At 42.1% G+C, this 12,500-nt stretch overlaps 1 protein-coding gene across 1 annotated transcript in view; it reads left to right on the top strand.

The window, feature by feature from the left end:
• The window catches only part of phkb (phosphorylase kinase, beta), a 182,443-nt gene that overhangs the window by 169,335 nt on the left and 608 nt on the right, over window positions 1–12,500 (top strand). The window contains exons 25-31 of the mRNA XM_083652929.1: window positions 1,468–1,558; window positions 5,424–5,629; window positions 6,749–6,883; window positions 7,698–7,827; window positions 8,737–8,844; window positions 10,711–10,851; window positions 11,148–12,500. The exon at window positions 11,148–12,500 is cut by the window's right edge and continues 608 nt beyond it. Of these exons, the coding sequence (XP_083509055.1) occupies window positions 1,468–1,558; window positions 5,424–5,629; window positions 6,749–6,883; window positions 7,698–7,827; window positions 8,737–8,844; window positions 10,711–10,851; window positions 11,148–11,285 (949 nt within the window). The 3' untranslated portion in view covers window positions 11,286–12,500. The remainder of the gene's footprint in view (window positions 1–1,467; window positions 1,559–5,423; window positions 5,630–6,748; window positions 6,884–7,697; window positions 7,828–8,736; window positions 8,845–10,710; window positions 10,852–11,147) is intronic.

The raw sequence follows: 12,500 nt of genomic DNA, 5'->3' as shown, positions 1-12,500 counted from the left end.
ACACGTAATACCTTCATATACAATTAATTCCAGTTTAATTAAAATGGTGTAATTAATCATATAATTATACAAATACTAGACTTTTTTCCCTCCACAGTTCAGAGACTGTGATCGTTTATGATTGGTGCAGTTGAGATGTTACAAATGTGTAAAACTTAAATTGCTCCGACCAGCATCTGCATTTCAATACTGAGTTTCAGTACTAGGCTATAGGGCTTGACGATAATTCATTATTATAGTTTATGATGAAAATATTTTAATATCGTGACACGCATTTAGTGTAAATTAGGCTACTATTACACACCAAAAATAATAGTTGAAAAATATGTTGATTTCCAGCCAAATATGGCAGCATTTACATTTAAGACAACTTCTGATTCATAGACATTGAGGATTTTGAACGCACGAGAAAATGGATCTTGGGCGGAATTGAACCCGGTCCCCCGATTGAGAGGCAAAACACTTAACCACTAGACTACATGTATGCCACAAAATATAATGGAATATATGTAGACATTTAAACTGAACACAAAATACTTTTCTTAACTTATTAGAAACAAAATCATGTATATCGTTTGTTGGTGTCGGGGTCAATTGTCACGCAGTGTTCCAGTTGCCCCAATATATCATATGTCATAGAATGGTCATCAAAACTAGATAGATACCTCAAAAATGAGTCTTGTCATAAAAACCTTGAGAAGTATGAGACATCAGTTTGTCTTTGGCAGGCGGAGTGGGATCATCACAGACCATAATGAGTTTCACGGTTCTATCTCCTTTCTGATTGGTGCAATTTGAGATGTTACATTTTGCCCCTTGTTACATTTTGCCCCCCGGTCTCCCTTCTCAGCATGTCACCGAGGGAAGATGTGAACTTTCAACCCATTATATTCATGACCACCTTGATTTGATCTGTTTATTTGTTCACTGTGCTGCAGTGATGTCTTCATGTCTTCATGTGTGTGGCTATAGCAACGCTGACTCCCATGCTATTAATCAGCTGTTCCTGTGTGTTGCTTTTCCCCCTCAGGAGTGCTGCAGGCATGAGGAGGCCGCCGACAGGCTACAGTCGCTCATGTGAATAATCAATTCAGAAATTAGTGAACATTAAAATAGGTTCTATTATAAGCCACCCCCCCCATCCTCTGGCTTTGAATAAATAAGACAAATTGAATAGTCAGGACTGGAACTGCAACAGCTATCTACGTTATTTCTTGAAGGCTGGCTCGATGGCTCAGTCAGGTGTAAAAAGGAAACTTGTCTTGACTGCAAAAGGAATGAATCTTGGGTTTTGATGGACAGTTGTAATATTGTGCCTCAGCTCTCAACCTGAAAGGCGTACAGGTTTAGGGGCACTGGACTTCTACAAAACGATTCACCTGTCTGTGTTTTTGAAATGAGATGAGGGAGGCACCTGGCAATGACTCCTTAATGATTCCCAATGTTCTTGTGTTTTTTGCTCACCAGGTCTGTTGTCCGTCTTGCCGCCAGTCTCTTAACTAAGCTAGTGGACAGCCTTGCACCCAGTATTACTAGTGTTTTAGTGCATGGCAAGCAGGTAAGTGGACACAGACAGCACAGAGGCCTAAGTATTGCAACTGTCCCTTTTGTAGAATCACTGTAAGATCAAATGCATATGCGGACGAATGACATGTGGCGACATGATTTTAATGTTCACTGATTATGTCAAAATGAAATTGGAGATAATATTGGAACATCGTTATAAGCTCCTCATGCTATCATCCTATGGGAATTGCTTATGTCCATTGTGTGTGTGTGTGTAAGCTGTAGTTGTAACCAGTGTTGGACAAGTTACTTTCAAAATGTAATATACTACATATTACTAGTTACTTTCATTTGAAAGTAATCAGTCACTTTACAATTATACTTTCCGTGTAGAGTAACTCGTTACTTATTACACTACTTTTGCATTACTTTCACCAAAATAACAACAGTAGAATGACATCGGAACCATCCCGAAAAATAATTTAAACTGGCTTGAAGTCAGTGTTGGACAAGTTACTTTCAAAATGTAATATACTACATATTACTAGTTACTTTCATTTGAAAGTAATCAGTCACTTTACAATATTACTGTCTGTCTAGACTAGAGTAACTCGTTACTTATTACACTACTTTGCATTACTTCTGCGTCTCTAGACACACTCCATGTGTTAGTCTGCGTCTCTAGACACACTCCATGTGTTAGTCTGTGTCTCTAGACGCACTCCATGTGCCAGTTGATAGCTTGTGACCCAGGAGTTACAGCTTGTGACCCAGGAGTTACAGCTTATGACCCAGGAGTTACAGCTTATGACCCAGGAGTTACAGCTTATGACCCAGGAGTTACAGCTTATGACCCAGGAGTTACAGCTTATGACCCAGGAGTTACAGCTTGTGACCCAGGAGTTACAGCTTGTGACCCAGGAGTTACAGCTTGTGACCCAGGTTTTGTCTGATCCTGCCTCCTCACGGCGTCTGAGTTTCACTGCATCCTTTCATTCCTGTCAAGTGCTACTCAGAGATTAGCCACCTCTCAAGAGCCTCGCTTATCTGGACTCATTTTGGAGCCTCCTGAAGACTTTGAGGCATTTCATTATGCTGAAGTAGCTCAAGGTGTGAATCTGCATATAGATTGCGTGCCGGAGGGAATACTCTTCTCCACAAGATTGGAAAAGCTGATTTAGAATTGGAGACGCATGTCTCCTCCTGCACACAATAGAGACGCATGTCTCCTCCTGCACACAATAGAGACACATGTCTCCTCCTGCACACAATAGAGACGCATGTCTCCTCCTGCACACAATAGGAGCTCAGTTGGAAGATTAAGAGGCATCATTCCTATTTATGTTAACTGGGAAAAGGAATTGTGACTAGCTTGGAGTATATTACCTGTAGATATTAAAACTTAATAATATAGAGTGTATTAGCTGTAGATATTAAAACTTAATAATATAGAGTCTATTATCTTTAGATATTACAACTTAATAATATAGACTATATTACCTGTATAATATACAGGTAATATAGTCTATATTATTAATTAACACCTCTCAGTGTTTGGAAATATTACCGTTTCTGCTTGCTTGCTTGCTTGGGAACTACACTCGTGCAATCCTGGTGGAACTGTTTGGCGGAGCGGAGGCAAGCCGCAAGTGAGACTAGACTAGACACAGCCCAGTGCAGCAGCAGCGGCGGCATTCAGGGGCTGCGTGCTAGAAGCGCAAATCAGCCTACACAGCACGGATTAAAAACCACTGACAGCCAGGTCTAAAACACGGAACAATTTAGAAGCAATTTATGAGAGAGACTGTTGTTTATTAGTAATGACATAACGTCAGCCATGCATTTCCTTGTTGGAAATTATGGATCGACTGCACTCTGCAGCAATCGGATTTTGATTGACAGGCAGCTGCATGTCTTCCCCCAACGGCGTTCAGGCACCAAAAGTCTTACCGGAACTGCGCACCGGACGGTTCCGGCCCACTTTCACCAGTGCTGTATATATTAAAACTTAATAATATAGACTATATTACCTGTATATATTAAAACTTAATAATATAGACTATATTACCTGTATATATTAAAACTTAATAATATAGACTATATTACCTGTATATATTAAAACTTAATAATATAGACTATATTACCTGTATATATTAAAACTTCATAATATAGACTATACTACCTGATATATTACCTGCCGCATAAACTAACCCTGCTTAACTCATTCACCGCCAATGACGTCTTTGACGTGTTATCAGAAATAGCCCGCCCCGCCAATGACGTGTTTGACGTGTTTTTGTTTTTATTACTGCAGGGCGTAGTTTAAACACTTCCCCAGCCTGTCACATGGTATCAGGTCCCTATCATCTAAGACAACACGTGAACAAACACATACCGCAGCTGTTGTTTTGAAATTGAGCAAGAGGAAAAGCAGAAAACTGGTAACGCTTCCTTGTGCAGACAGGAGAAACGCCATTGAAACGCGCCTCGGCGCGCTGCACGAGCTGGAGTCGCCTTCCTCTGTGCCAGCCGGGAGAAAGTAATCAAGAGATGTGTTTGATCATCGGAGGAATGAGGAAATGATCGATCAGTTTGCGAGGGCGGTGAGGACGTGTTGAATAGCCGAGGGGAAGACGGGAACGATCAGATAGCAGGGAAGATATGACAGGGAGACATGGACGAGGACGGGTGCAAAATAAACACACAACAGCAAGGCACAAGGCAGAAGCGGCATTCACAGCAGCCCGCTGTCCTTTCTCAAGAGCTATTCAGTTCATGAAATCGCTGGGCTGCGTGCCCTCCAGTGTTGCTCCTGGCCAATCCCAGCGCCACAGGGCGTGGTTATTGCTTATCCTATGTGGGGTTAGAAATCTAAAAGGGGGATCGGGGATCGTGTGTGTGTGTGTGTGTGTGTGTGTGTGTGTGTCTGTCTGTCTGTCTGTCTGTCTGTCGGTGTGTCTGTCTGTCTGTCTGTCTGTCTGTCTGCACACTCACACTGAGTAAACTGTATTGTTGAATGTAAAAAAGCACTTCATGTGTATATATATATATATATATTTTTTTTTTTGTCATTTGTGTCCTAACGAATAATATTTACATGTCTGATGTCAATACAGTTCAAAATAAAATAATTGAGAGTGAGTTCTTCCTGAGATTGTGCCCTTTTACAAAAATTGCCTTTTCTCCTGTTTATTTTCTCAGGGAGAACTTTTGGGGGAAAACAGGGTGTATATAAATGGCTATAAGTAGAGTACAGAACATGCTAAAAGCTCACTTTTTTTCCCCTGGTGAACCCAGAGACGTACATCTTCATTTTGAGGTATTGCAAATCACTCTGGTGCTAATAGATAATTTACTGTGGGTCTTGAAAGATGACCAACAATTATGAAAATCTTTGGCCTGTGCTAAATATTGGCAGTCCTAAACTGGCGGTGAATGAGTTAATAAGCATTCATTAACCCTTAGTTAATGTCTAATACTAACCATTGACTAACCCTAAACTATTCAATATGTATAAATTATTACCTTAGTTAACATGAACACATGAATAGTTGATTTCTCTACTGTTGACAAAATGTGATATTGTAAGTGGCTTTGGATAAAAGCATCTGCTAAATGATGTAACGTAATGTAATGTAATACCATGAGTAAATGATTACTACACATTAGTTAACTGTTAATTAAGGGTCGGTTAACCCTTAATTAATGACCCTTATTATAAAGTGTTACCGGTACGTCTAGGAATTGTGTGTTTGTACACGCATGCATCCACATGTGTGCTTGTGTGTATGTGTGTGCGTGTGTGTGTGTGTGTGTGTGTGTGTGTGTGTGTGTGTGTGTGTGTGTGTGTGTGGGGGTGTGTGTGTGTGTGTGTGTGTGTGCGTGTGTGTGCGCGGCTGCGTGTGTCTATGTGCCAGGTGACCCTGGGTCTGTTCGGGCAGGAGGAGGAGGTGATCTCTAACCCCCTCTCTCCAGGAGTGATAGCGGGCATCATGTACCGGCGCTGCGCTCCTCAGGGCGGAGAGCGCGAGGCCGTGCTGCAGCAGGAACTCATCATCCACATCGGCTGGATCATCTCCAACAACCCCCAGCTGTTCAGCGGCATGCTGAAGATCCGAGTCGGGTAGGAGGGAGCGCGTGGGTTTGGAGGCCGAGGGGTATGGTGCTTATCAGATAGCTGAACTGCTGGCTGTCACGGGTTTGGGAGTGATGTGGAGTGGACCCACGTGCAGACACACAAACACTTGACTTGATGCATGAAGAGAAGACTTGAAACTCGACTTGGGTTGTGGTGACTTGGGATTTGACTCTTGACTGATACTTTGATGACTTGAAAAGGTTTCTAAAGTCTTGACTTGTGATCATGTGTTTGTGTAAATGACTTGGATTGAAAGTGATGAGATTTGTTCCAGCAGACGACTGAATTTAAATTCAGTTTTCTGAATGGAATGATTTAATTTATTGGAGTTCAAACTGATTGTAGAAATCAAGCTCATGATGCTATTACGAAGTTTGTATCCTATTAAAACCATATTGCATTGAAAAGTCCTATATATTTAGTTTTCTTAGATATGAAAGATATGAAATTGATACTGGACTCTTGACTTGTTCAGACTGGGCTTGCTGTTCTACCTTTATACTTGAGACTTGACATTCATGACATGGACTTCGTATCGACTCTAGATAGAGACACTGTGGAGCGCGTCATCATTCAGAAACCACGCCCAAAATGGGGGGAAACAGAAACTCCCCCCCCCCAATCCTGGCATTCTCCTGTGTCGTGTGCATGGTCGCCTGTTGCACACAAAGATCGTATATACGGACGTTGAACACTCCAACTTACTTCCTTGACAGCTAGATCCACATTTTTCTTCTCGCCAATTCTCAATGGCTTCCTTGCTTTGCTTGGGAGTACAAAAAAACTTTAATAGGCGATTTTTTACATTTGTTGTCTGCGCAGCCCCAGCACACAACAGCTTTTAGCTATGTTTAATTCAAGGAAAATGACGCTGGTGTGTGGAAGTGAATGGAGAACTTTCCCCCATGATGGGCGTGGCCTATTTCATGCAGTGTCTCTATAGTGCAGAGTCATGGTTGTTGATCATTTAAAAAAAATCCTAAAATGTAGAAAATAGTTAGAGAAAGAGAGAGAGACGTGTTCTGTCCAAGCTTGTGAGGGACTGTGGGTGTACTTCAGTGTGTGTACTTCAGTGTGTATGTGTGTGTGTGTGGGGGTCTCCAGGTGGATCGTCCAGGCGATGAAACATGAGCTGAAGATCCGGGCAGGAGACCTGCCGCCTCAGGACATCTACCAGCTGTCCCCCGGAGACATCAAACAACTGCTGCTGGACGTCCTGCAGCCACAGCACACAGACAGGTACTCTACAACACACACACACAAAAACAAAATAATCTCTCTCTCTCTCTCTCTCTCTCTCTCTCTCTCTATATATATATATATATATCTCTCTCTATATATAGAGATATATATATATATATATATATAGAGAGAGAGAGAGAGAGAGAGAGAGAGAGAGAGAGAGAGAGAGAGAGATGATTTTGTTTTTCATTATTTTGAAACCTAATTTTAAATACTTGGCAACATTTTTTATTGTTCAAATGTGGCTGTGTGGTTAATGTGATAAACTCAAAACACATTTATTTTTGGTTTCCAGGGGCTTTAAAGTAATAATCTGTGACTTATTTTCCATATAAATAAATAACCATCGTGAAAGCTTTTACATTTGCTGTTCTAAACACCTGTGAGAGGGTTCTTTCCGCTCTGAGCTCTATTTCTTCTGTCTGTCTAAGAGCTGATTGAAGGTTATTGCCCTAGTCTCTCTCCAGGTCTTGGTCTAAGAGTTGTTTGAATGTTATTGCGCTAGTCTCTCCCCAGGTCTTGGTTGAAGGTTATTGCCCTGGTCTCTCCCCACGTCTTGATTGAAGGTTATTGCCCTGGTCTCTCCCCAGGTCTTAGTCTAAGAGTTGATTGAAGGTTATTGCCCTGGTCTCTCCCCAGGTCTTGGTTGAAGGTTATTGCCCTGGTCTCTCCCCACGTCTTGATTGAAGGTTATTGCCCTGGTCTCTCCCCAGGTCTTAGTCTAAGAGTTGATTGAAGGTTATTGCCCTAGTCTCTCTCCAGGTCTTGGTCTAAGAGTTGATTGAAGGTTATTGCCCTGGTCTCTCCCCAGGTCTTGGTTGAACAGGCGTCAGATCGACGGCTCACTGAACCGGACCCCTCTGGGTTTCTACGACCGCGTGTGGCAGATCCTGGAGAGAACGCCCCATGGTCTCATGGTGTCTGAGGCCCACCTCCCACAGGTACCTGCCTCCACTCACACTACTGCTGCACGTCTAGGCTGGATGCTGTGTGGCTGTATTGGCAGCTAGGGGAATAACCACCAATATAGCACAGGATTTTTTCAGTCACAGTCACATTATGTGAGTTTTGGGGGCACGGTTGAGCAGTTGTAGCACTCACCTGGCCTCACAGAGTTTGCGTGTTGTCCCCGTGCTCCCCTGGGGTTTCCTCTATATAACCCCCCCACTAAAAACATGCAGAACCCCCCCGGGGGTTGGAAGAAGTTGGCCCCCGGGCGCTTCAGTGCAACTGCCAACCGCCTCTCGTTGGTCATTGTGGCTTTGTTTACTACTAACTTGGTAACATGCTTGAATCTAGAAGAGTGGAACAAGTTAGGATCTACAGACAGTAGATCTGTTCCTAACAATACTCAAGTGTGAATCGCTTAGCCCATGGCTGAAGTTATCCCAATGTGTCATGTGAAATTATCAATTTAGTCACCATCAAAACTTAAATTCAGTCAGACGTTGATGAGAGGCATCACTCCATCTAGTAGCTACGCCATCAAAACAATTTACCACACTTTTGATTTTCTTTACTGTCTAATGAATAGGAATTCAGTTCCATTCTAAATTAATGGAACGTTCCCCCCCCATAGTGCCCCCAAGTGCTACATACATATAAATTAATTCAGATTTAGCCTATTGATGATGCATTCACCCTATGAATCATGACACACTGCCGCCCCCTATGTGAAAATACATAAGACGCATTTAATAATAAAAAAGTATTGGTATCATTATATCGATGATTCGGATCCCTATATTACTTGGTATCAGATCGAAGCCAAATGTTGCAGTATCGCCCACCCTTAGTAAACACTGCTGTAAGAGAATGTGTTACCATTGTTTCATGTCTTGCTTTTGCAGCAACCGACCCTGTCTGACATGACCATGTATGAGATGAACTTCTCCCTGCTGGTGGAGGACACCTTGAAGAACATTGTCCTGCCCGAGTACAGACAGATCATTGTGGAGGTACAGTAATAATACATCTATTCAGCAGCACCACCATAGACTACTGAGAGAGAGGAAATTCAATTAAAGCCCAAAGGGAAAAAAAAACTTTTCAAATCAAAGTGAGTGGGTCTGGATTTGTACTTGACATGACATTGGCATTATTCTCTTTATTATTATTCTGTCACTACTCAAAAGTTATTTTTTCACTTGTTGCCTATTAAGTTTGATATTGATTTGAAGAATTTGCAGGTCACTTTTAAAGCATGGTTTATTCTGACTAAACCCAATCTATATCACAGTTTTTAACCCTGTATGGTCCAGTTTGTAGCCTTAAGGTGACCTGGCTAAGAGCTTAGTTTTTAACCCTGTATGATCCAGTTTGTAGCCTTAAGGTGACCTGGCTAAGAGCTTAGTTTTTAACCCTGTATGGTCCAGTTTGTAGCCTTAAGGTGACCAGGCTAAAGCTTAGTTTTTAACCCCCTATGATCCAGTTTGTAGCCTTAAGGTGACCAGACTAAGAGCTTAGTTTTTAACCCTGTATGGTCCAGTCTGTAGCCTTAAGGTGACCAGGCTAAGAGCTTAGTTTTTAACCCTGTATGGTCCAGTTTGTATAGCCTTAAGGTGACCAGGCTAAGAGCTTAGTTTTTAACCCCCTATGATCCAGTTTGTAGCCTTAAGGTGACCAGGCTAAGAGCTTAGTTTTTAACCCCCTATGATCCAGTTTGTAGCCTTAAGGTGACCAGGCTAAGAGCTTAGTTTTTAACCCTGTATGGTCCAGTTTCTAGCCTTAAGGTGACCAGGCTAAGAGCTTAGTTTTTAACCCCTTATGATCCAGTTTGTAGTCTTAAGGTGACCAGGCTAAGAGCTTAGTTTTTAACCCCCTATGATCCAGTTTGTAGCCTTAAGGTGACCAGGCTAAGAGCTTAGTTTTTAACCCTGTATGGTCCAGTTTGTATAGCCTTAAGGTGACCAGGCTAAGAGCTTAGTTTTTAACCCCCTATGATCCAGTTTGCAGCCTTAAGGTGACCAGGCTAAGAGCTTAGTTTTTAACCCTGTATGATCCAGTTTGTAGTCTTAAGGTGACCAGGCTAAGAGCTTACAGTAGGCTAGCAGAATCATCTATCACGTTCTTTCTATCTCACAGTTTTATTTATTAATCCACTTGTTGTAGACTTTCTTGTCTTTAGTCTTTTATCCTATTACATTTTACTAGTTACTTTACCCATGATTCTTACCTCGTGGTGCCTTCTTGTAATAATACCTCATAAATTGATGTCATTATTTTATGATCTGTGCCTCAAATTTGGCCAATAACTCATTGGAATATATATTTTTTTTACTCCTCAAATTCCTTGGCTCATATTGTTTTTTTTATTTTGGTCATAATAGTTTTTACACCATTTTGGATTGTATACAAAAGCTGTTCGTTAGCTGTTTCGTCCACAAAGTTGATCATATGTCAAAAATTAATTGCATGCTAATTGCTAATGGCAGTGGAGCAAAATTCTGAAAATGCTTCATGGTAGAGCAACCAAACTTCACGCACATTATTTGCGATGGAGCCCAGTGTGACAGGCCATACTTTGACGCACTCTATAGCACCACTATCAACCATTCGTTTGTGACACACAACAGAATGTGTTGCTGAAGACACACAAACAGGAGGGGAGACATATGTTCTGATTACTTAATGCTAGAGACCATCCTGGCAAGTTGGGCCCCAAAGTGCATCAGACCACATTTGCTCATGCTGAATAGCACCACCATCAGGACAAATTGTCTTATTTATTTTCTTCAAATAGCAAAACGTTAGGCAGTTGCACTGCAGGACTTCCCCTGAAATGTGTCACCGACCGCCTTGTCTCCTCTTCCCTGTGTGAGTAGCTGCTGATGGTGGTGTCCATAGTGCTGGAGAGAAATCCTGAGCTGGAGTTCGGCGAGAAAGTGGATCTGGATGGTCTGGTGAAGGAAGCCTTCAACGACTTCCAGAGGGATCGCAGTCACTTGCAGGGCATAGAGAAACAGGTATGACGTGTAATCTAGTTCCAATCTCAGTCTCATCTCCTTTCTAAATGAATGTGCTAACAAGCTTTGAGATTCGATTTTCAAAATGAATAGCTCTTTGTGAGATTTCGTCTATACTATTGCGTTGCGATAGACATAATATAACCATGATAGAATATTTTTTGTTACACTATCCAATTTAAAAAGAAATCTCATAGCAGCAGAATTGTTATACGGTTATATGATAATAGCATTATTAACAATTTTCACATCGTTGAGGACACTTCACATACATCTCTCCATCTGTCCATCCTCAGGATAACATGGAGGCGTTCTACAACACCCCGCCGGTGGGGAAGAGAGGCACCTCCAGCTACCTGACCAAGGCCGTCATGATCCAGTTACTGCGAGGAGACGTGAAGCCCTGCAAGGACGACCCGTGCTCCGTTAGCTAGATTCAAAGCACTTTGGCCGGCTATCTCCAGGCACCTTCAACCCCCGACCCTCACCTGTCATAAAAATGTCATGGTAAAGTTGCCCCGGCGAGGATGATCATTTCCCCATTTAGATGTACTCATAAAATAAGCTTCAACCTCTCCAGTCCCCTCCCCGCAGGACAAGCCTTACTGTATTTCCCCTGGGACTTTCGCAATGGCATCAATACCTGATTATAGAGCGAGATTTCTGTCGAAAGAGTTGAACCTGTTATGACCTCCTAGACCTAGAACTCACTCCCACCTTGACCCCAACCCTGATAGCCTGGCTCCTTTGTAACCTTATAAGCTGTAACTGTATAAATCCAATCACCAGCGATACCTGTTACATAGCGGATACAGATATAAGGCCATATCGTGGGATGCAGGGGCTCTCAAATTGGTGCGTTCAGACGGCCAAGGGGTCTTGAACACTTGTAGTGTATCTCCAGAAACCGAGACGCCATTTACACCTGTATTAAAATGTGTTGTGATCAGAATGTGATCAGATCTGCCCGACCATATCTGGAGGTAGTCTGGCTCACAGTTCAGATCTTAGTGAGGTGTAAACACAATCTGTACAACTTGTTCGCATCCCAAAGATAGGATATGTGATGTGGAATGTGTCACTCCCTCAAGATTAATGTACAGAGATAGGAAGAAACCAAGATGGTTCACTCACTCGCTACTTCCGCCATCATCGGTGGAGAAAATAAATAAGCAGACCTTGTTGCCTAAAGTGATTTTTTTCTCCTCCTACCAATAAATGTACATATTAAGGTTTATTTAACATTTTAACATATAACATTTAACATAGGCTATTTATTTTACAGGGCTACTTTGGGCAGCATTGAACACTCTTCGCCTATTCATTTTGACTGGAGTGACACCTCCTCTCTTCTCTTTCACCTCTGACAGCTATGTGAGATCTGATCTCAATGAGCATAACGAGAACGCATTTAAAATAGCAGGTGTGTAAACGCAAAGGCAAGATCAGATCATTTATTATCCGGACAACTTATCCGGATACAGATCACATTTAAGTGTACATGTAAATGGGGTCGGAGAGTCCATCTGTGCAGATGTTCAGCAAAATGCATCCTGGTTCTGGGATCCTCAGCCAAACTAGCTGTGAGTCTTTAGCACTAAAAAGTTAGAGAACCACTGCACAACATGAATATTACATGAAGGAGTTTG

The sequence above is a fragment of the Poromitra crassiceps genome (assembly GCF_964638095.1).
Source record: "Poromitra crassiceps genome assembly, chromosome: 16".
NCBI classification, from domain to species: Eukaryota; Metazoa; Chordata; class Actinopteri; order Beryciformes; family Melamphaidae; genus Poromitra; species Poromitra crassiceps.
This window is presented reverse-complemented; position numbering and strand designations above follow the sequence as displayed.